Consider the following 24,947-nt stretch of genomic DNA (forward strand, 5'->3'; position numbering starts at 1 on the left):
GATTTGTTGGGTCGAAGGGCTTGTTTCCACACTGTAGGGAACCTAATCTAATCACCAAATGCATCACCTCATACTTATATGGATTGAATTCCATTTGCCACTGATTAACTCATCTCACCAGCCTGTCTATATCTTCCTGTAATCCATGGCTATGGTCCTAACTATTTACCACCCCACAAACTTTCATGTGTCATCCACAAACTTATTGAGCAACCCTCCTAATCATTTATATACAGTATATCACAAACAGCAAAGGTCCCAACACTGATCCCTGTGGAAGCCCCCAGAACACAAACTTTCAATTGCAAAAATAACCCTTAGCTATCATGCTCTGCTTCCTGCCACTCAGCCAATTCTGGATCCAATTAGTCAAATTTCTTTGGATCCCCCGGTCTCTTACCTTTGCTATCACTCTCCCATGTGGGACATTATCAAAAGCTTTGCTGGAATCCAGTTAGACATTGTTGAATACATTGTTGTTGTGGTTCTGTTCGCCGAGCTGTGAAACAGAACCACAACAACGAGAACCCAAGCAACAAATCTTCTCACAAACTTTGAATACATTGTCCTTATCTACACCCCTGCTTACCTCGTCGAAAACTTCAGTCAAGTTGGTCAGATATGCCTTACCCCCAACAAAACTGTGCTGTTTTTGACTAATCCCTACCTCTCCAAGTGCTGATTAGAACTGTACCTCAGAATCGCTTACAATACCACTGAGGTTAGGCTGACAGGCCTGTAGTTTGCTAGTTTATCCATTGCTCCCTTCTTGAATGAAGATACCACATTGCTTGTTCTCCAGTCCTCTAGCACCTCTTGTAGGCAGAGAGAAATTGAAAATTATTACCAGTCCCCCTTCCATTTCCTCCCTTGCTTCACACACAAGCTCGGGATATATTTCATACGGGCCTAGAAATGTATCTACTTTCAAGCCCACCAGACCACACAGAATCTCCTGTGCTAATTTCTTTAATTATATCACAGTCCTTCTCCCTGATTTCTATATCCACATCATCCTACTCATTGGTGAACACTGATAGAAAATGTTAATTTAGGACCCTTTGGCTCTATGCATGAATTACCCCAGTGGTGCTTAACAGGTCTTAACAAGATCTTAACAAGATCTATCCCTAGTTGATCTTTTATCCTTAATGTACTTGTAAAGTAACTTAGCATTTTCCTTTATTTTACCTGTCATTATTCTTTCATGCTCCTTTCTAGCTCTCCTAATTTCCTTTTTAAGTTTCCCCTTGCACATTCTATACTCCTCCAGGGCTTCTGCTATTTTGAACCCTCAATACGTTCCATAAGTCTCCCTTATGTGGAGAGACTGAAGAAGCTCGGATTGTTTTCCGTTGAGCAGAGAAGGTGAGGGAGGTGTTCAAAACCACAAGGGGTTTTGAAGTGTGGAATTGTTGGAAGGTTGAACACCTGGAAACAGATTTCAAGAGGAAATTGGATAAGTGTTTGAAAGAAGAAAAATTGGCAGAACACTGGGGAATAAATTGGGAAAGTTGGGCTGAATGGGTAGTTTGTTGAATGAATGGCCTTCTCCTGTGTTGTAACATTTGATAATCACACAGGTCGATGCATCACATCACATCACATCAATGTTATGTTTTCCTCAGAGCATGTCTTGTCATGGCAAACCACAGGGAGAGAGGCCTATTTCCCTCTTGCTCGTTTTCTGATGTCAAAAATGCAACTTTTATTGAAGGTTCTCTGTTTCTCTGATACCTGCGTCATTCCATCCATTACATAGTGGCACTTGTTGTATTGACGCATTTGTAGCCATTTCGTGACACCTTCAACATACCTTTTTCCTTTCCTTCCAGGTGAAAAAGGATCGAGTGGCATTCCCGGGCCTAAAGGTAATGTTACAGTAATGAATGCTTTTCAGGCCATTGACTTTCACTGATTGTATTCCAATACTGAACCTCAATCTTAGGCCTATATTTTTGATGATTTTTGTTTTATAATTATTCTCTTGTGTTGCTGTTTCAGGTGATATGGGAGAGAGGGGTTCTCGTGGTTTACAGGGTAAGCAGCTCTGTTTTTATCAGGGAAACATTCATTACGAAACACAGAAAGTAGTGAACCCAATAACAAAAATGGAAATCACTGAAGAAACTCAGCGGGTCCAGCAGCATCTATTGAGAGAAAGCAAGGTTGATGTTTTGACTCCAGTATGACATATCTTCTGAAGAAGGGTTAAATCTGTTTTCTCTACAGAGATGCTGTCAGAACTGCTGAATTCCTGTGGCGATTTCTGTTTTTGTTTCAGATTTCCAATGTTTGTAGTTCTTTCTTTTATTGTAATGAACTCAGTGAGGTGACTTTGCCCACGATGTTTCCGAACAGTAATGAAACTTTGCTAAAGCCTTGAAATGCTCTTGAGCCATGAATATGATGATGTCAGATTCCATTGCCAGGCAAGGCTTTGAGCTGGTGTGAATTAACAGGACAGAGGTTGAGATGCTTCAACAGAAGTCCAACTCCCACATGTAACAGGAACACAATTGTGCGGTGACCTCCCCTCCTGATACTGATCTTGTGGCTGAAGCGTTAGGGATCTGCTGTGAGCAAGGTCAGGAACACTGGACGTATTCATCATGTTATTGGTCACTTGGTACCTTGTCCTCCTAATGCATTACTTACACAGCCAATTAGAAAATGAATGGACTCAGTTCTCCAGGTGGATGATTCCCGACTGCCAAGAAATCTAACAACTTCTGCAATACTTTTATAACCAATAGCAGAAAAACTACAAATGATAACAATAATATAATTTATCTCTGACTGGCCTGTGACCACAATAGATTTATTTCCTCTGGGGATGGATCAGTGCAATAACAAAGAGAGAATTTTTTAAATTCTGGGATTCCAGCACAACATAGGGGAATTGTGCTGTTGGGCTGTAGCATCAACATTTATTCTCTGTGCTCTGAGTGAGCCTCTGTGTCTGGAACCTCTCTCACCCAGTCCAAAGTGATCCTGACAATTGAGGAGGGCCTCATACAATCGGAGCAAGTGCAAAGTCAGACAATCTACATCCACATTAACCGCCCTTTCCTGGGTTTCCTGCAGGTGAACCAGGTCCTCGAGGACAGCCCGGTGTCGCAGGAGAACCAGGGCAGAAGGGATCAACTGGTGAGTGATCGGGCCACATCCTCCACATTCTCAATATACTCAAACTCTCACTCCTTCCTTCCTTTACCCACTGCCAGTCTCTCTCAGTTATTCACCACCTAACAGTTGTGAAAGCCCTCTGTAATAATTACCACTTTATTTACCTCAACTTCCCTCCTCTTCTTCCTCTTTTTTATCCTTGGTGTGCTCCTGTCTGATGCCCTGACATCTTAGCTGCTGTTCCGAATAGAAGAAAGAGCACAGAGTCTGTGCAAATTTGTACAGATCTGGCAGAGAAATCATTGATCTGTGTCATGGACCTGTGATCTCTACTGCGGATATGAAATCGTGCCTCTTTGACTATGACAGTGTTGGGGTGTCTGAGTTACACTGTCAGAGTCGACAGAGAGTGTCTGTGTGACCCCTACCCACTCAGGCTGTTCCTGGGGTTAGTGGCCCACTACCAGGGAACAGTGTGCACTGAACATGTGTTGGGGATACAGGGGAGTTCTGGGGAGTGGGGGAGGTGGTGTTGGGGATTATTGGGTGATTTTGGTGGGAGATTTTGGGAGTTTTGGGGAATTGGGGGTCCTGGGAATTGCAGGCGGTAACTGCGTTATGAACTTCTCAATTCTCCTCTGTTCCTTTCTCAGGTTCTCAAGGAGCCGATGGTCACCGTGGACTCCGAGGTAAATGCCCCCGATGGGTAGAGGGGGCTTCAGTGAGGGAGGAGGAACAAAGCAGTGTAGGGGAGGGAGGTGAGGGAGCATGGAGCAAGGATATTGGAATGAGTCAGGTGGGGGAGTCGGGTGAGTGAGGGAGGGGGAGTCGAGTGAGTGGGAGGGGGGAGTCAGGTGAATGAGGGAGGGGGATTGGGCTGAATAAGAGAGGGGGAGTGGGGTGAGTGGGTGGGGGGGGGTTGGGTGAATGGGGAGGAGGTTTAGAGCAATAGGGGGAGGGGAGGGAATTGGGTGAGGGGAAGTCAGGTAAGTGGGAGGGGGGAGTTGGGTGAGTGGGAGAGGGGAATTGAGGTGAGTGAGAGAGGGGAATTGGGGTGAGTGAGGAAGGGGAGTCAGGTGAATGAGGGAGGGGGAATCAGGTAAATGAGGGAAGGGGTTTGGGGTGAGTGGGGTGGGGGAGTCGGGTGAGTGGGGGAGGGGGAGTCGCATGTGTGGGGTTTGAATGAGGGCAGAAATCTCTTGGAGGTGGAGTGGAGGAGGGGTATTGGGATGAGGGAATAGATGACTGGGAGGAGAGATGAATCTGCCAGGAAGGGGTAAGTGGCAGGACTGACAATAGGTGAAGAGGCAGTTTGGGGTATGGGTAAATGATTAATTAATCTCTTATTTTTTGCCATCAGGTGAACCGGGAGTTCGAGGTTTACCAGGATTACCAGGAACTGCTGGCCCTCCTGGTGAGTGACAGAAGCTGCATTATAGAGTATCCAGTTAGGGGGCCCTTCCCAAACACCAAGTGTCAATGCACAGTCTGATCAACTGAATGAACGTCGGCAAGGCAACTGAACCTTGTCACCCGGTATCCTGCTCTGAGTTATTCAGCTGCTAACGGCAATGGAAAGGTGGCCTCCAGTGTGAGGTCACAAAGTAAAAAGAGGCTTGTCAATTCTGTCGCACCAACCTGACCTCGGGATGTCTAAAAGCGCTTTACAACAAATTAAGCACCTTAAACAGTATTGACTATTCTATAGACAAATGCAGCACTCATCTTGAGCACAGCAAATCCAATAGTAGCAAGGTAATGACTAGTTGATCTGTTTATGGTAAAAGCTGTATATTGCCCAGTACATGGGATTGTTGACTGCTAACTGAAAATGTATTGCTGGAAACGCGCAACAGGTCAGGCAGCATCCAAGGAACAGCATAAGCCCTGACTGCTACCTCAGAGGTTGGACAGGAGCTCTTGTGAAGGTCTCAGTTGAAAGTTGCCCTATGTCACAACATGGCACTCCCTCAATACTGACCCTCTGACAGTGCTGCACTCCCTCAGTGCTGACCCTCTGACAGTGAAGCACTCCCTCAGTACTGACCCTCTGACAGTGCCGCACTCTCTCAGTACTGACCCTCTGACAGTGCTGCACTCCCTCAGTACTGACCCTCTGACAGTGCTGCACTCCCTCAGTACTGACCCTCTGACAGTTCAGCACTCCCTCAGTACTGACCCTCTGACAGTGCTGCACTCCCTCAGTACTGACCCTCTGACAGTACCGCACTCTCTCAGTACTGACCCTCCGACAGTGCAGCATTCCCTCACTACTGACCCTCTGACAGTGCTGCACTCCCTCAGTACTGACCCTCTGACAGTGCAGCATTCCCTCAGTACTGACCCTCTGACAATGTGGCACTCCCTTAGTGCAACACTTCCTCAGTACTGCATTTAGTGTGAGTACTAGATTAGAGTGTCACATCTCTGATCTGGGACTTCAATCTGCAATTCTCAATGAGACGATTGATTAGAGTAGTTGAGCTGTTATGTTGGATATTTATAATGTTCTTAAATGTTGACTTTTTGTTACAGGTCAACCTGGTGCACCAGGAAAGGTCATTAACTACAGTGGTGAGTGGATTAGTGATTCATTCATTCACTTAGAACTTAACAGCAGGATGCCTTTCTGCCCTTTGTACCTGTTATATTGTAACAGCAGGAGGCCATTCAGCCCCTTGAACCTATTTTAGCGTAACACAAAAGACCATTCAGTCCTCCAAACCTGTTCTGCTATTCCATGTGATCATGTTTGGTCTGTGATTTCAGCTAACATATTTGCCTTGCCCAGAGGGCATCAAATATTGTTTGGTTGTCTCTAGGGAGGTTAAACCTGTTCAATGTCACTCTTTCCCAGGGTCAAATGGAAAACCAGTTGTACAGGGACCACCAGGACCTCCTGGACCACCGGGAGCCCCAGGACGATCAGGTACACATTCAATATGAACGGCTGACAATAAATACTCCTTATCCATTGCCAGCTCATGTCAGAAAGCTGCAGGACTTCTTGGAGACTCTGCTAACATTTAACCCAAGGAACTAGGACACAGAGTTCAACACACACCATTCATACCATCTTGATTGTGCAATGTCTATCAGGGCTTAACATTCAGACTCTTGTGTTGGGAATGCAAAGCAAGAACTTTACATGATACCTAACCCCATGTTGTTCTGTTCTGAGAGGATTCAATGAGTTGGAAAACTTCCAGTTCATTGTTTTTGCTCTCTGTCTGGGTTAATGCTCTTTCCCCTCTCTTTGCTTTTACCCTGTCTGTTTTTCTCTTCCTTTTGCTCACCTCCTCTTCCTGTCCTGTTTCTGACAGTGTTATTGTACAAAACAAAAGGCAGTGAGGAAGCCTTTTCTGATCCATCAAACCGAGAGAAATTTGAGAGAAAGTATGATATCTACATGGTGTCTTGATTGTTCTTTTTGCCTCCATGACTCATTGCCTCCCTTGCTTTCACTTTCTCTCGATCTGTCTGATACATTTATTTTAATATGGAACCGAGCTAAACCTGTGTTACTCTGTGCCCTATCTCACAGGCGAGAGTATTGCTGGACCCCCAGGACCACCAGGACCTGCAGGTCCTAAAGGTGAGCACATTATTTTTGTCTGAATGACAAGAAGTGGCAAATGGCTGAGCTCTTCTTTTTGGAGAGTCTGGGTCTTCACTCCAGAGGAGGATATGGAGGTGGGGAGGGATACGTTGGGGAGCTGAGGGGCAGGGGAGGATAACTGAGAAGTGTGTATGGGTCTGGGGTGTAAGGGAAGGGTGGAGGAATGAGGGATGCACAGTAGAGGGTAGCTAAGTGTTCTTTATCAATTGGTCATCAATATCAATCCGTGTCTGATGATATTTCCACTCTGTTTATCAGGGGTCTCGGTCGAAGGGCCTCGGGGACCACCCGGACTGCCCGGTGCTGCTGGTGTTCCAGGTGAGTGTTTGACATGATTGTGTTTCAGAGTGTTCAACAGGAACCATTCTGGAGACAGTGTGTCCCAGTTGGGACAGTTTATGTTGACTTAGGAGTTGTAGCCACCTATTATCATGAGTCAATCTTTAGGGTTCACCAGATGTTTAATCAATCTGTAAATCCAACTAACAAAGGATAGAAAAAGCTGATCGACAGCCAATTTGCTCAGAGCAAGATCCAACAGAATACAATAAGGTAATGATCAGACAATGTATTAATTGATCATGGTTGTGGGAGGCATCTTCATAGTTTACCAGAATAATTCTCTTTGTTTGGGAGTTACACAAATAACAGGCCTGCCTCTGAAAGACGTTACAGCACAGCACAACTTCAGTTTTGACCTCCATTAGTGCAGCACTCCCTCAGTACTGACCCTCTGACAACGCGGCACTCCCTTAGTACTAACCCGCTGACAGTGAAACACTCCCTCAGTACTGACCCTCTGACAATGCAGCACTCCCTCAGTACTGACCGTCTGACAATGCGGCACTCCTTCAATACTGACCCTCTGACAGTGCAGCACTTCCTCAGTACTGACCCTCTGACAATGCAGCACTCTCTCAGTACTGACCCTCTCACAGAGTGGCACTCCCTCCGAACCAGTAATGATTTTGTTAGTTGGATTATGTACTGTGTTGCGACTTGAAACTCTGACCTTTTGACTCACTGAGAGTGAGGCCCATTGATTCTGACAATATACAAACCTCACTGAATTTCTAGCTCAGGTTGTTTTACCTGATACAGTTATGAAAGCTAAGAGATATTTTCCTCTTGGAGAACCTCCAGTCCATCTTCTCCAGTCTGCCTGATGGTATACCTAGGGATCTGGAAGAGGTGCGTCTCTGCTAATTTCCAGAATCTAATTGGCATCTCAGCGAAGAGATGTTGGATATCACATCTAAGAACAGCCAGTTCAGCTGGCAGAGATTCCCATCAATGAAGGTTTGACATGAACAACTCAGTCAGAAACTGTTCTGTAAGTCCCATGAGCAGAGCACAGCTCAGGATTAAACAGTCACAGAGCTTTCTGCAGCAACTGAGCATTGATCATCTGAGGTGAATGATACAGGAATTGATTTGGAGATGCTGGTGTTGGACTGGGGTATACAAGGTTAAAAATCACACAACACCAGGTTATAGTCCAACAGGTTTAATTGGAAGCACTAGCTTTCGGTGCGCCACTCCTTCAACCACCTGACGAAGGAGCAGCGCTCCAAAAGCTAGTACTTCCAATTAAATTGGACTATAATCTGGTGTTGTATGTGATTTTTAACTTGACATCGGAATTGTTGTAGGAATGGCCTCATGACATTTCCCAGCTATGTGATTGTTCACTCCCTGCTAAGTGGCTCCTCAAGATGACACCATGAACACTCCTCACTCACCTCTCACTCTACCTACTCCTCTAGCAGCAAGTAGTGATGTTTCAACAGACCATGGAGGTAATCATTCAGTACCCAACTCACAGGCTCTTACCTTGATATAGAACTAGGTAATCACAGCTGTTTAGTGTAACAAGCCTGTGGATAACATTCAAGTTACTATTTAACAGGAGAGTGTGAAGTTGATTGAACATTTCTGATCAAACCTGCTGTTTGTAACAGGGCCTCGATTACCTGGACCAGCTGGACCCCCAGGACCTCCTGGACCTCGAGGTAAACACATGACATTCATTCTAATTTTTACTGAAAATACTGGAGCAACTCAGTGGGTTTGGCAGCATCCATGGAGAGTGTCCAGAATTAGACTTCTTTGGAACTCAGAATGACTCAAAATATTAACTGTATCTCTCTCCACAAAAGCTGCCAGACCTGCTGAGTTTCTCAAACATTTTCTGTTTTCATTTCATTTCAGTTCTTCAGCATCCACAGCATTTGTTACTGTTAGTAATCTGTTTGTTCGAGCTACAGGGTTTCACTGGGATATATTGGAGTGTTACAGTGAGGGGTGTGGGGTACATCATAGTGTGACAGTGAATGATGTGCATATATCAGTGTTACAGTGAGAGGTGTGTGGTATATTGGAATGTTACAGTGAATGGTGTAGGTATATCAATGTTACAGTGAGGGATGTAGGTATATCAGAGTGTTACATGAGGGGTGTGGGGTAAAACAGAGTGTTACGGTGAGGGGTGAGGGGTATATCGGAGTGTTACAATAACAGGTGCAGTACATATCAGCGTGTTTACAATAAGGGGTGAAGGGTATATCAAAGTATAACAGTGAGGAGTGCTGGGGATATCAGTCTTACTGTGTGGTGTGTTGGATATGTCAGAGTGTTACTGTGAAGGGTGCAGCATTTTCAGAATATTACAGGGAGGGATGTGATATATATCAGTGTTACAGTGTAACATTGGAAACTGTTATGCTTATGGATTCCCTATTTCCTTGTACAGGTGAAACTGGTCAACCAGGATTACCTGGTGCCTCTGGCAGTGGTAAGTGTCACTCTGGCCATGTCCACATGTAAATCACCATCATAACCAGAAGGAATAAGAGCAGGCATGGACCACATGGCACCTTCTGTCTGTTCCACCATTCAGTTGAATCATGGCTAATCTTAGGCCATTTTTCTATTCCCTCCCCATATCCACTGATTCCCTGAGGCACCAAAAATCTGTATCCCTCACTCTTAAGTATATCCAACAATGAAGCATTAACAACTGATGTGGGGGAGAGGATTCTGTAGATTCGCCATCCACTGACTGAAGCCATTTATCATCTCAGTCCTGAATGATCAGCCCTTATACTGATCCTATATTGCTGTTTTCTAGGCTCCCTGACCATCCAAGAACAACCTATCAGCATTGACCCTGTCAAGCCCCTTCAGAACACTAAACAATGCAATTGCCTCTCATTCTTCGAAACTTAAGGGAATATACAGCCAATTTACTCTCCTATTGCATTCATGTGACCATTGTCTGTTCCCTGGGAATAATTTTGTCCTCAACCTCAGACCAGTTTCTAAACGGGATCATTGATTGCATATGGATTGGTGAGATCTCCATCGGGGTGGATTTTCCCAGCAGCAGCTTGGATATTCTGCCCAGGTGCCCTGGACCCCAGCCGACTTGGTCAGGGGTCATTGTAGAAATTGGGGCATCTGGAACGATTGCTGCATGATGGGAATGATGTGTCAGTGGATACGCCTTATACATGAACATCATTCCAGGGAACTAGAGGAGCTGCACTGATGTGTCCCTGAGCCCTTTCCAATAGTAACGGTGGGGTCTCTGTCATTCTCAACACCGATAGTGTAACCTCACTCGCTTCCTCTGTTCTGACTCAACAGGTGATTCATACATTTCTGGCCCCCCAGGACCACCAGGACCCCCTGGACCCCCTGGAAGGAAAGGTGACAGAGGTCAGTCTGCAAATTGAAATATGGTTCTTCAAATTCACTGGTGGTGTGTGACAAAACCAACTTCCCCTCCTGAGTCAGAAATGTACTAGAGGGAGGCAGGAGCCTGTGTGGTAATTGGTGATGGTCTCAATGAGAGGGGAGGGTGGCTGGTTTTAGGATAAACTCCAGCAATGTAACTCTGGTGCATTACATTATATTTGCACTGAGGAAGTGATGGTGAGCTGCCTCTTAAATCTCATTTGTCAGAGATTTGATACAAACTGAGTGGCTTGCAAGGTTGTCTCACAGGGCATTTAAGGGTAACCATGTTAATGTGGCACTGGGATCATTCAAGGCCTAGACTGGGCAAGGACAACAAATTTCTTTCCCTGAAGGGCATTCACGATCCTATTGGCTTTTTAATGACAATCTGTCAGCTTTGTGGTCACTTTCACTGAGCCCAGCCTTATTGTCGGCATTAAAATAAGAAGTAAATTCAAGTTCTCAAACGGCTATTGTGGGATTTGAACCAGGTTAAAGTCCAATAGGTTTAATTGGAAGCACTAGCTTTCAGAGCACTGCTCCTTCATCAGGTGATTGTGGAGAATAAGATTGTGAGACACATAATTTATAGCAAAAGTGAACTGTTTTGATTTGATTTGATACTGATTTGAATTGTTAGTGTCTCATTATTAGCTCTATAACAGAACCTCCCATACTATCAACCCATATTTCAGACATACTCAGTGTTATGTTACAATGCTGCTGGGGGTCATTAATAGTTAAAAGAGAAATCAAATACCTTGTTTTAACTAATAGAACTATGCTAGAAATTTAAACATTTTAGAGAAACCACAAACTTTATGCAAAAGACTTGAATAGAACAAACAAAATCAACTTTACAACTAAAGTGGTCAGTTTTCTTACTTATGTCCCCTAAGAATTCCTAAGACAATTATAAAGTTATTCACTTGCACAGGTACCATCCATAAGCGGGCTGCATTCATCTGTAAAATTTTCCTGAGCTACAAGTATTCTCAGAGATTAAACCTTTATTTAAACTCTCTTAACTATGGACACCCAGTCCCTTGCGCTCATCATTTTTCCAATACTTCTCAGATAATCCAGCTGATTACTTTCTAATTAAAAAGAGCGTGAGGACCACAGTTGTTTCTTCAATAAGTTCCAAACCAGGCAGCCCTCCCGCTTCTGGTCTCCCACAAGATTCAAACTGGGATTGAGCTTCATCTATACTCCACATGATGAATGGTCAAGTTAATGTTTTACTCTGCTTATAGTATCAGGTGTAGCCAGCTATCGTTCACCCTGGCTAATTCTTCTCCGTGAGCTGCAAACTGTACAAGGTTTAAACTGGAACTCTAAACTCTCAGCAAAATGATCCTTAAAAATCTGGAGAACTCCCTCAGCGTTCCCTCTCTAGCCTCCACCAGTCTTAATGAGACAGGATCTGCTTTGGGTCTTAAGTTACCTTTTGGTTAATTGCCTTTTATTTACAGTTACTTCTTTGATTGGACGCAGTAAGTAGATTTTATAACCTTACAGGGTTTACTGAGTGCTTTCAAATTAACTTAGCCTTAACTCCTTAAATATAAGCATCTTTCTGGATTGTCCTTACTACAAGGATTGCAGATAACAGTCTCCTGTACTTTAGATAATAAGCCCACTGGCAATTTTATGAACTTACTTTGATAGCTGTTAGCCTTTTGTAGTAACATGACCCCAAACCTTGTCTAATAGGCTTCAAGCTTGCTTTAATTGCATTTAAACCATTTCCTATATTTAATCTCCAATACCTAAAACTAAGAAATTGTACACCATAAGACATGAACCATAAACTAGATTTTCACAAATACCTCGAACATTGCCAGTTACATCTCTTTCATACATTGACACTCCACAGACCTCGCCAAAGTGGAATTAAGTCCTTGTTTCAGAGGTTAATGCTCATTAAAAGGGGTGCTTTGCACCAAGGGATGTGACATTGCCCAGTTTCCACATCACTCCCCATAAACATGTTGCAGAACAATCAGTCCCGCTCTCATTCTCTCATCTCCTTGTGTTGCCAGGTGACAGAGGAGACGTTGGAATTCCAGGGGCTCCAGGTATTCCTGGAAGATCTTCACGAGGTAAGAATATTGTTCACTCATATTCTGCTCAGTGCTTCCTGGATTTCTGTCCACGATTGCGTGTGAAGTCAATAACTGGGCCGCAGGTGTCAGCTGTGGACTGGTGCTAGTTATGACCACAGTCCCTGAATTGTGCTGTGGTTGATTAGAGGGCCGTTTTAACTGGGATCACTGTATCCAGTTTGGAATGAGAACATCAGCCACTGATTCCTGTGAGGACAGGAAATGCGCAAAGAACTTTTTCCACGGTTTCTTCAACATCTTTGGTCGTAGAGTATTGCTTAACAGCTTCTGAAATATAGTAATGCAGGAAACGAGAGTTAATTTGAACATAACAAAACCTTACAAGCAGTGATGTGAGCATTTCCAAGATTGTCAGAATCTTCAAGGTTAGGGCTCGAGAAATTATAGTTGTAAAGCTAATTCTCAGTCAGTGTATGCGGGGCCTGAAAGGGATACAGGGATTATCAAATGGGTTATAATTATGGTTTGGTGCTCATTACCTGTATCTATCTATTCCCAGTTACGTCAACTGAAGGAGGCCTTCAAGGACCCCCTGGACCTCCTGGCCCACCAGGACCACAAGGTGAGATTAGTCAGAAGGAATTATTTGTCATACCCCTCAGTATGAATAGTTGTTGCATAGTACAGACTACTGCTGTAAAAGACACCTTTTGCCAAAGATTTTTGTCTTAGACTCTTCAGGACAATTTGCAAGAAATGTCAAAGTAAAGGGAAAACAACATTTATAGCGGAGTGCTCTGATTGGTTGGCACGTGGACTCTGGTTGAGGTGTGGCCATGAAAAATGTATCATTTAATAAGGAATGTTGGTTAACTGTTAAACTTTAATTAAACTTTAAAGTGGCCAATGTCTCTATGGTGCCTCCTTACAATCGGAATGTGTTAAATTTAACTTCGCCTGGGAAAATTCCTGGCCTCAATAGGAGCCCCACAGCTCCTAGCTTCTCTGATGAGGGCACCCTCTTGTGGCACAGTAGCATTGTCCCTACCCCTGGACTTGGAGGCACAGATTCAAATCCCACCTGCACCAGAGATGTGTACTAACATAACTGAACAGGTTGATTAGAAAAGTAGTCTAAAATAAAAGGGAATATAGCATCTGTGATGAGCCAGTGTATCATCCTGAAGCCTATAGGCAGACTCAATGTAAGGAAGCTTTGATATCGTTAGTTAGAGACAGAAAAATTGCAGATGCTGGAATCCTGCTTGTCTACCTTGATATCTATTAGAGTCATTTCAGTGTACCATACTGTGACCTATAGTCAGTACATCCAGCCTGCTTTTCTGCCTCTTTAACCACTCCTGCACTCTACAGGACCTCCAGGAGAATCTGGATCGACCTCCAGGACTAACGTTAGACAGACAGTGATGGAATACCTCCAGAGTGAGTATTCGTTATAATCCCTGTGAATTATACTGACACTTACTGAGGAGCCGGGGAGGGTATATTCTATAGGGAAAGATCATGGGGAGTGTATTGTGTAGATGGTATATGATATTGGATAGTTTTTGTTTGATCTCACACCCATGTGAAGAGGGATTAATCAGGTCCCTTTTTATACTCCCCCCCCCCCCCCCCCCCCCCCCCCACCCCACCCCCGAGTCATATTTTAGTTCCTTTTTAGCACACAGCTATATTATACTTGATCAAAAGTAAGGGGCCAACTTACAAGGTTTTCTTGAGTAAAAGAAACAGGAATTGTATTATTTATTAATCCTGAAGAAAAATAATAAAATGCAACATCAAATGTGCATGCACAAATACAGGTAAAATATTTTAGAAGAATGGTTAAAAAGGTGAAAAATGTACAATTTGGGACAATGTACCATAAGGTCTCCAGCAAGAATCTTCACCAAGGACAAGGCGATTTAATGGATGTCTCCTGTCATCAACTGCGGCAAAATCTAAATTTTCCTTGAATTCAGTGAATAGTTGTTTCTCCAGTTTGCTTTATCACTATGCTCTGTTTATTGAGAGACTGAGAGAAACAGCTGGGAAGGTAGGAGAATCCTCCAGTACTTGCTGGAACTTTTTTTTTGTTTCTGCCCTTCCCATATGATATTTGCCTAAAAGCTATGTATGTATTGCCATCTCCGGCATCATTGTTTTTACAAGCTGGATAATCTGCAAATGACCTGTGTCCCAGTATGTGACATTTTCAGGAAGGTGTAAATAAAGATAGGATTTAAATAGGAATAGCCAATTTTGGCTCAGACTCTTTTTTTTTTCAAATGGTTTCCTCAGCTTTTCTCAACTTGTTCAGGTAACCACTGTGGCCACGTTGTGGTAATGCTTTCTCATTGTTTTAAAACAAGTTTAAACCATGAAAGATTTCAGGTTTTAAAATAAAAAAGGTCCCTATTATACCACTTTATATATTGTATGAGAGGGGTTTACTGTATGGTGGGGCTATATTACACAGAGAGGCATACGCTGGAGGCATATTGTGTCTGGATTGTGTTACACTTGAGGTGTATATTGTTCAGAGAAGCTTGTAAAATGCCTGTAACTAGAGTTTCAGCCGCTCTGATTGGTGTCTTTCAGCTGATGGTGTTCGCCGATCAATTGTGGGATCACCAGGACCACCTGGTCCACCCGGTCCAAAAGGAGATCGCGGAGCAATCGGACGTCAGGAATATTCAGAAATTTCCAACAAAGTCATTGACTACATGAGAAGTAAGATTAGCCTGTCCTATGGCTGAGGGTCAAAATCTTCTTCCCATCTTGCCCCTGTGTGCAATAGTACAGGAAGATCCCAAGTTCTATTTTTGATGGACATCACTACCACAATAATTGAAGCTTTCTGCTTATTCATGGTGTTGGCTGAGACAAAGGGTTCTGGGGGGGGGGGGGGGGCAGTGCAGGGAATGCTTGGGTGCTGTAGGGAAAGGGATGCAGTAGTGGAATGAGGGCAGATTGGTCAAGGTTGTAATGCCACTCCTTGGGCAATAGCCAACTGTAATTCAAAATCTGCTACACCAGAAGAGTAACAAGAACCAATTCTTCCCTAACATTGCTCAGTGCCCATGGAACTGTCCCCGGCCTGGGAGTGACTTTCTAGCCCAGGAGCGAGTGCATGTGTGTTCCCAGACCATGAGCGTTCCCTGCGCCCAGACTACAAAAGCATATGAACTAGGATCAGGAGTAGGCCATCTGGTCCTTTGAGCCTGCTCCGCTATTTAATAAGATCATGGCTGATCTTTTCATCGCCTCAGCTCCACTTACTGTCCGCTCACCATAACCCTTAATTCCTTTGTGGTTAAAAAAACACTACCTTAGCCTTAAAAACATTTACTGAAGTAGCATTGGCTACTTCCCTGGGCAGGGAATTTCATAGATTCACAACCCTCTGCATGAAGAAGTTCCTTCTCAATTCAGTCCTAAATCAGCTCCCCCTAATTTGATGCTATGCCCTCTTGTCCTAGTTTCACCTGCCCCTGGAAACATCCTCTCTACATCTATCTGAAGTATTCCCTTCATAATTTTATATATTTCTATAAGATTCCCCCCTCATTCTTCTGAATTCCAATGAATATAATTCTGTTCTACTCAGTCTCTCCTCATAAGCCAACCCCTCAACTCTGGAATCAACCTAGTGAACCTCCTCTACACCCCCTCTTAGCGCCAATACATTCTTTCTTTAGTTGTCATCCAATAAAAGACCAAACACTTGCTATTTTCCAAAACACTCCATTGACAATAAAGTAGATATAGCATCAGATGAATCTTTGACATCAGTTCAATGAAACATTATGGCCTCAGTGATCCTGGTGATTCTTGTGAACTTTCTTGTACCTTCCTTTTATTTTTATTTGTTGGAAATCTGTTTAAGTTCTGGAAGACCATTTCCAACCATAAGAGCAGTTAAGTAATATCTCATGCTATCGAGGAAATAGATCCGGAGGGATGTGGTCATGTTGGGGGTAAGACTGGTCACATGGGCAGTTTTCAGATGAATGTATTTTTTTCAGGTTCAGGTGTGGGTTTCGGTGCAAGAGGACCTCCAGGACCTCCTGGTCCTCCAGGAACAATGTCGACTGCTGATCTGAATCTCTATCTTCAGAGTAAGTACAGTGTGAGCTGGGAGTGAGTTGTGAAGGCTTACGCTCTCCCCAGCTGATGATAGGATGATGGATGTGACATTGGTGGTGGGAACGAGACTGGGATCTGGGGCTGAAGGCCTGTGCCACCCCACACACATACTACAAAATATCACTCTGTAAAATGATCAGCTTAGAATTTGTGGTGTTGATGAGTGACCATGGCTGAATTCCTCTGCAGAGAGCTGCTGTTGATTTGATGGATTGAGTAGCTTCCTTCTGTACCATAGTCATGCTTTGACTCCAGCACAGAACTGTAACAGCTAAAGGGAACTTTATTCTGTAATTAATCTCATAATGTACCTGCTAAGGAGTGTTTGAAGGGGATAATTTAGACGAGTTTTACTCTGTAATTACCTCATACTGCACATGTCCTAGAAGTACTTGATGTGGACAGTGCAGAGGGAGCTTTATTCTGCATGTACCCAAGGCTGTATCTACCCTGGGAGTGTGTGACAGCAACAAAATAGCAGGAGATGGTGTGGGGAGTGTGGATGGTGTAGGAGGTGCCATGTTGGGGATAGTGCCAATATGTATGGAGTGTTATTACTACTCATTGGTCTTTGTTTTTTACAGATGAGGATATTCAGCGATATCTTCGGGGTCCCCAGGGACCTCCCGGAGCTCCTGGCCCACGAGGGGATGGGATGAGTCGGGCAGAGCTGGAGGCTTACATCACCGATTATACCAGAAGTAATTCTCAATCTCTGAATGCTCTTTCAATTCGCAACTGTCTTTATATACTGTGTGTGTGTTTACACTGAGTGTGTTTTGATGGTGTATGCATGCATTATGTGTGTGTCTATGTGTTTATACACAAGATTGTGAATGTATCTGTGTGTGCACTGAGTGTAAGCATGTCTGTAAGCTGACTGTGATTGTGCATGAATACACATTGAAACTGGGTTGTTACTAGGAATGGTATTTCTGTGATGTTTTGATCAGTGAGTTGAAGCTGCTTATTCTCAACCAGATTTAGCCAGTTGAATCCTTCAGATTGTAAGAGACTCAGTGCAACTTCCATTGGAACTGGTGGGTAGTGTGATGAGGCCACACACTCTCTCATGCGTCAGCAAAAACTGTTTTCTAATTGGACCCACAACAGCACCTTGGACTCAGAATATTGATGCTCACCTTCCTGAGGTGCATGCCCCTGGAGCCAGGATAAGGTTACACATCAGGTCTCTCTCATGTCACTCATTCTTTGCCAATCTCTGTTTTCCTCAGGTTGGGCAGCTGGGTCAGGCCGACCTGGGCCTCCAGGACCCCCAGGAGTTCCTGGTACCCCAGGAACTATTTCGCTATCAGGGGATCTCAGTGTCATGCTCCAGGGTAAGCATCAACTCAGTAATTAAGTGCGCAGGTATGGTTTGAAGGTCTGTATAGTTCTCATAGTCTTTTCCCACTGGTTGTGTTAACAACAAATGTTTCTGTTGCCAGTATCCAGAAAGATGAGCAGGGGATTGTCTCACTTAGGTGTTTAGGAGATGGGTGGGGAAATAGAGACTGACAAATTGTCAGTAATTACATTTAAATGACAGAGATGATAAATATGCAGATCAAGCACAGTATAAATGAATGGAGGTTGGGAGGCTGAATGGCCTCTTCAAGCTCCTGTATTTTTTAGATGAACACAGCACCTCCTCACCAACTATGGATTGGAATGGGAATGGTCTTTCTCTGACCCTGGGTTGACAATGACAGCTCAGCAAAAGGTCAATGACCAAACTCCCAAGGCCATCCCCCTACCACGAGATACTCTTCTACCAGGATGTCAGCTGCTGTTTCTCATCCGGTGGGAATGATGTTATGCTCATCAAGTTTAACATCAATTTCCCCGTCCTGAGGACCATTTGCTCAATTTCTTTTGTGGGCTTATTTAAAGAACAAAGAACAATACAGCACAGGAACAGTCCCTTCAGCCTCCAAGCCCACACTGACACATTTTGCCCTTCCATACTAAAACTGTCCTCAGTTATATCCCTCTATTCCCTTCCTATTCATGTATTCGTTCAGGTGCTTCTTGAATGCTGCTACTGTGTCTGCTTTCACCACCTCTGGCAGCGTGTTCCAGGCGCACACGCATGCGCGCGCACACACACGCACGCACACACAGACACACACACACACTCTATCTATGTCTCCTAGTAATTGACCCCTCCACCCTGGGAAAAAGCCCCATACTTTCCACACTATCCATGCTATTCACAATTTTATAAACTTTTGTCAGGCCACCCCTCAATCTCCAGCATTTCATTGAAAACAAATCCAGTCTATCCAACCTTTCCTCATAGCTAAAATCCCCCATACCAGGACACATCCTGGTAAACCTTTTCAATACCCTGTCCAAAGCTTCCACATCCTTCTGGTAGTGTGGTGACCAGAACTGTACACAACATTCCAAGTGTGGTCTAATGTTCCACAAAACTGTAGCATAACTTGTCTCTCCTGATACTCAATGCTCCTTCCAATGAAGGCAAGCATGCTATAGACCTTTTTTACTACCTTATTTACCTGCGCCGCCGCCTTTAGTGATCTGTGGAGCTGCACACCCAGATCCCTCTGCATATTTAATCATTTCTTCTTTACATCTACCAAATGGGCAGATGGTTGGGGGTTATTAGCAGATTGTCAGTTGTTCAGCTGTGGGCACCTATAGAATGCCAGGGATTAATGAGCCCCAGACAGGGCACATTCTCTGTATTTAATTACAGATCAATTTTCTCCATCAAATTACCCAGAATCTGCAGAAATAGGCCATTCAATCCAATTGGCTTGTGAAATAATTCCATAAAGGCCAGTATCCCATCAGCAAGTCACCCTTTATTGACTGTGGAGAGTCCTTGACACTGATCCAGCTCCAGCAGAGCCAGCTCTCAGAGTGAACAGCATGCCTGACACTTCTGTTCTTATCTGTCAGCCAGGAGTTACTGACTGGACCAGAATAACAGCCCCAATCAGGGAACTCATATTCCATGAGGTCCACGTGGCTGACGTCATTACAATCACTACTTCCTGTGTTGGTATGGGGTCTCTTCCCGCTTGCCATCATCACCATGGAGCAAGTTCCTCATTCTCATCACTTTCTGAGTAAAGACATTTTTGCTGAATTTATTTGAGATTTGTTTTATATTGATAGTCCCTAAGTTTTAGTTTTCCCTCCCCCAAATGCAAACAGATTCTCTCCATTTACCCTATTAAACCAGGGGAGGTGGTACCATTGTGGTAAAGTCACTGGACTGAACTGGCAATCCAGAGGCCCAGTGTAAGATGTGTGTTCTGTAGAAGACTCATATTGGATTTGAAATATTAACTCTGGATCTCTCTCCACACATTTTGCTAGACTTGCTGAGTTTCTCTTTATTTGACCTTGGATAGGTACTTGGGGGCCTGAGTCCAAATCCCAGCATGGGAGCTGGTGATTTTTTAAATCAATAAAAATCCGCAATTAAAACCTATCATGTAACTATTGTCATAAAAACCCATCTGGTTTACTAATATTCTTTAGGGAAGGAAACCGCCTGTCCTTATCTGGTCTGGCCTTATTGTGACTGCAATCCACAGCAATGTAGTCAACTCTTACCTCCCCTCTGAAAAGCTAAGCAAGGCAGTTAGTGCAAGAGCAATCAGGGATGGACAATAAACAATGGCCTCGCCAGTAACGCCCACATCCCATACAACAATTTTAAAAAATACTTTCATCATTATGTTTGTATCAAGCCTCAAGAAATAAGCCCTAGTCTGTTCAGTCTTTCCTGATAGTTATAATTTATTGACTATGCAACTGATTATTCCAATGCTCTCTGCAGATGAGAATGTTCGGCGATATTTGATGGGTCCACCAGGACCTCCAGGACCACCTGGACGCCCAGGTTATTCATCGTCAGAAGGAACAACCACCGTTCGGCTCAATTACGAAGACATTGCTACCCGTGTTCGAGATTATATGAGGAGTAAGTGTCAGGAAGACATGGGAAACTGAGAAGTCATCGACTTCAGATCTGGGAAATACTTACGGGAATATTTTGTAATTAGCAAGAGACTTAAATCTGTGAAAGGTGCTAAGGATTTGGATATCCAAGTGCACAAATGACTGAAAGGTGGTTGATAGATACAGTGAACAGTCAAAAAGACTGATGGAATGTTGGCCTGTATCTGACAAGGACTGGAACATAAAAGGGGAGGACATTAGATTAGATTACTTACAGTGTGGAAACAGGCCCTTCAGCCCAACAAGTCCAAACCGACCCTCCAAAGAACAACCCACCCAGACCCATTCTCCTACATTTACCTCTTCACCTAACACTACGGACAATTTAGCATGGCCAATTCGCCTAACCTGCACATCATTGGACTGCACACAGAGCCGGGGAGAATGTGTAAACACCACACAGACAGTTACCTGAGGCAGGAATTGAACCCGGGTCTCTGGCACTGTGAGGCAGCAGTGCTAACTAGTGTGCCACCATGCCACCCCCATGATATTCTAGTTTTACAGAGCTCTGATCAGACCTCTGTCCAAGTCACAGATTTCATTCCTGGGCACTGTATTGCAGAAGGAGGTTATTGGCTTTGGAGGGGGAGCAGCATTAGTTCAGCAGAATGGTCCTGGAGCTGAATGCATTTAATTATGAAGGCAGGTTAGATAGCCTGTGTAATATAAATTGTATAATGAAGCAGACCTGACTAAGGAGCTTAAGGTGAAGGAAACTTTCGGAAATAGTGCCCACAATGAGAGAATCACCCTATAGTTTGAGAGGGAGAACCTGGAATCAGATGTAACAGCATTACAACTGAGTAAAGGCTAACTACAAAGACATGAAGGAGGGGTTGGACAAAGTTTGAATGGTGGAGCAGACGTGATGAGCGAACAGCCTAATCCTGTTCCTATGTCTTATGGTCTAGGCTGTATTCCCTTGTGTGTAGAATAAGGAATGATTTACTAGGAGTAGTTGAGCTGATTTAAAAGCTTTGATAGTTATTCTCTGTTGATTCTGTGTACTTTTGTGGGTGGACAGAACACAGGACAGAATCCTAAAACTCTGAGCCAGATTGTTCAAGGGTGATGTCAGGAAGAATCTCCTCACACAGAGGCAATGGACATCAAGAACTTTCTCTCCAAAAAGACATTGAGGCTGAGGGTCAATTGAAAATGTTGGAACTGACAGTAGTTAGTAGCCTTTGACTGAAGGGGTTGTAGGATCAGGTGCAAAGGTGGGCGAATGGAATTGGGACGGAGATTGGTGAGTTGTCACTAATCAATTGGTCACTAGTCAGTGATGATTGTCACTGGTCAGTGATGGGGAAATGAGTTTTCACTGGCTCAGAAGAGCAAGACTTGACTTGATTCATGTCCTGAGCCAGTTTTATTGATAATGTGGAGATGGCCAACACTGTACCAAACTATGACTGTAAATCAGTACTGAGTGCAGCGGGGATGTAATGACTGTTGTTTATGTTTCTGCCTCCCACCAGGTTCAGGAATGAGTTTTGGGGTCCAAGGACCACCTGGTCCTCCTGGGTCACCAGGCACTGTGTCCAGCACTGAACTGATGGCTCTTCTACAGAGTAAGTATCACCATTCAATACTGGAATTAAATATATATTTCAAAATTCAACACCACCACCACCCCACTCCATCCAACCCCTACCCCACTTTCTTGAAGCCCATTAGTCCCCAGCTGCCAAACCCCAATCCCTCCCAGACACCAATTCCCTGAATCTCAAACTCCCAGAATATGTCTCCCAAATCCAAGTCTCCCAAATTCCAGAGCCCCAAAAACCCAGTCCCTTGAATCCCACCCCCCCCTCTGAATTCCAACACCCCTACCTTGAATCCCAGTCACCTCCGAATCCCAGTAACCCCAAATCCCATTCCCCACCCTCACTGAATTCCAGTTCTTCCTGAACCCCAGTCATACAAATCCTATTCCAGCTTGAAACCCAGGACCTCCCACTCTCATTCTGACTCAATGATAGGCTGCTCATCCTGATCCCTCGGATACTGTCTATGTAGAAACAGTTCACAGTTTTTGTAACTGTTGTTCTATGTTGAGCTTTTCATTTGTTTTGAACAATCTGTGATTTTATTTCCTTTAGCCTCTCCCTTTAGGCGGATCCTTGGACAGCCTGGACCTCCTGGGCCACGGGGTCTGCCAGGACCAGCTGGACCCCCTGGGCTTGGGGGTGGAAACCTCCGCATTGAAGATGTCGTTTCCTATATTCAAAGTAATTTCTTTTGTTATCTTTTTGAAAAATGTTTTCTTGAATCGTGGTTGAGATTTGTCTTCCAGGTTTGACTGCCCCTGCCAGTTTGCAGTCCCCAGACGTGCAGGTGAGGTCACATCAGGGATCTCTCACAGTTGGGGAATACAGAGGCCTGCCATTGCTGAAGTAACACTGGGATATTCCTGAATCCGTGCAAAATAGATCAATTGTGGGCAGTGCTGTAAAATCTTCAGCCTTCAGATTTAAACAGTGGCTCTGAGAATCCTCATTTCTCCATTACATTTGTGTGAGTCCAGTATCTTCTCCACTAACTGCAATGCCTTTTTGTGAATCTCCAGACTCGGGTTATAGCATCGCAGGCCCTCAAGGACCTCCAGGACCACCAGGGCCTCCAGGTTCACCAGGAACTGGAGGAGGTTTATATCCTGAAGATCGGCAGCAAATGAAGAGTGAGATTATTGAATATTTCTCAAGTAAGTGGTAACCTCAGTTCCACTGGTCAAGGCTTCAGTTTAATTTTGAAAATTCATACCTTGTACTTGCTGAGACTTAAGACACTGAGGATTCCCATCTGGTTAGATCTGATATTGTGCCTGTGAAATCCAATGGGAATGCAATGTAACTGGAGCTAAAGGCCAATCCTGTGCCTGTGATGAGCATGTTCCAAGGAATTGGAGTTGAACCTGTTCTGATTTTAATAACCAGAGGTTGTTTAGCTCTGTTAGTTCATAGCTGATTTATGACTCAGTGATGCTGAATGTGGGGGTTCAAATCTTGGACTGGTTGTGATTACCATGAAGATCCTGTCTTCTCAACCTTGTCTTTTGTCTGAGATGTGCTGATTCTCAGGTTAAACCCACCACGATTTGTCTCTCTCTTTCTAATGAGAGAACATCCTCTGGGACTATGGTGACTTTCAGTTTATAATAGACATTGAGACTCTCATGTTCTCTGTTACTTATGCTGTTTGTTTTAAGGATGTCTGTGTGATAGAGCACATTCTATATTATCGTTCTAATTTAATCCCTTTGTGGATTTGTGGTAAATTCACAAATATTACTGTCATGTGTCCTTTGCACTTTGTGATAACCCCTTTAAGGCCCATTAGGAATTGCTAATTAATCTCCTTCTGGAGCTTGTTGAGCGTAGAATTGCCCCATTCTGGGCTAGGACTAGCTTATGTACACCATGCATGGTGGCTCTGTTTTGGTGTTCAACAATAAACGATGTTCCCTTCCAGTCAGGCTTCCTGAATTATTACACATTTCAAAGTTCAAAACAAGGGAAATACTGATTTTATTCATTCACAAGATGTGGGCCTTCCTGGTTGTCAGGTACTTATTGTCCATTCCTAATTGCCCTGAAGAAGGCAGTGGTGAGCTGCCTCTTGATTCATGTGGTGAAGGTAATGCTCTATTAAATTGTCAGTGAAAAACACACCCTTTATATGCAGTGTAATACAGGTTTGGTATATCAAGAAATCCATCAGGAACTCTTGAGTGTTTGGTCCTGACTGTTTATGCTGCACTCAGTAGGATTAGGTGGAACTACGGTGGGATCTCTCTGGGTTGGGACACTGGGTTGGATGACTGTACTTCTCTCTAGGTAGTTACTAACTAAGTCCCTCTGCTCTCCAGGTGATAGAATGAGACCATACATTACTGGGCCAGCAGGACCCCCAGGACCTCCAGGACACATTGTATATTCTGATGTAGCTCCACGCCTCGCTCAGTATATGAAAGGTAGGTCATTAACTGAGTCAGATTGTGGTATTTACCAGCAATATCTGCCTGATGTTAAATTGATCCTGAACATGTTCCTAAATTGTCCAAGTGTTTTATTTTTTAATTGTCATTAAATGATGACCAGAAACTTTACAATTCAGCAAGGCATAAGAACCAAACACTTGGCCAGTTAACTTGTAACCTGTCATATCAAAAGTATGAGAATTTATTATTAAGGAGGTCATAGGAGAGCATTTAGAAAATCGTAATGCGACTT

The 24,947-nt window shown here is 43.9% G+C and overlaps 1 protein-coding gene across 5 annotated transcripts in view; it reads left to right on the top strand.

Annotated features, from left to right (window-relative positions):
* The window catches only part of LOC140463395 (uncharacterized), an 83,515-nt gene that overhangs the window by 43,918 nt on the left and 14,650 nt on the right, over positions 1-24,947 (top strand). For 4 of the 5 annotated variants that reach the window (XM_072557279.1, XM_072557280.1, XM_072557281.1 and 1 more), the window contains exons 28-51: positions 1,836-1,871; positions 2,005-2,040; positions 3,088-3,150; positions 3,783-3,818; positions 4,490-4,543; positions 5,665-5,703; positions 5,987-6,058; positions 6,674-6,724; positions 7,007-7,066; positions 8,710-8,760; positions 9,501-9,542; positions 10,397-10,468; positions 12,535-12,594; positions 13,118-13,180; positions 13,933-14,001; positions 15,163-15,294; positions 16,590-16,682; positions 17,295-17,411; positions 17,946-18,050; positions 20,528-20,671; positions 22,194-22,286; positions 22,818-22,946; positions 23,285-23,419; positions 24,584-24,688. In XM_072557279.1, the coding sequence (XP_072413380.1) occupies positions 1,836-1,871; positions 2,005-2,040; positions 3,088-3,150; positions 3,783-3,818; positions 4,490-4,543; positions 5,665-5,703; positions 5,987-6,058; positions 6,674-6,724; positions 7,007-7,066; positions 8,710-8,760; positions 9,501-9,542; positions 10,397-10,468; positions 12,535-12,594; positions 13,118-13,180; positions 13,933-14,001; positions 15,163-15,294; positions 16,590-16,682; positions 17,295-17,411; positions 17,946-18,050; positions 20,528-20,671; positions 22,194-22,286; positions 22,818-22,946; positions 23,285-23,419; positions 24,584-24,688 (1,857 nt within the window). The remainder of the gene's footprint in view (positions 1-1,835; positions 1,872-2,004; positions 2,041-3,087; positions 3,151-3,782; positions 3,819-4,489; positions 4,544-5,664; positions 5,704-5,986; positions 6,059-6,673; positions 6,725-7,006; positions 7,067-8,709; positions 8,761-9,500; positions 9,543-10,396; positions 10,469-12,534; positions 12,595-13,117; positions 13,181-13,932; positions 14,002-15,162; positions 15,295-16,589; positions 16,683-17,294; positions 17,412-17,945; positions 18,051-20,527; positions 20,672-22,193; positions 22,287-22,817; positions 22,947-23,284; positions 23,420-24,583; positions 24,689-24,947) is intronic. The other variant, XM_072557282.1, reaches the window with a different exon arrangement.

The sequence above is a fragment of the Chiloscyllium punctatum genome, chromosome 38, assembly GCF_047496795.1.
Source record: "Chiloscyllium punctatum isolate Juve2018m chromosome 38, sChiPun1.3, whole genome shotgun sequence".
NCBI lineage: Eukaryota > Metazoa > Chordata > Chondrichthyes > Orectolobiformes > Hemiscylliidae > Chiloscyllium > Chiloscyllium punctatum.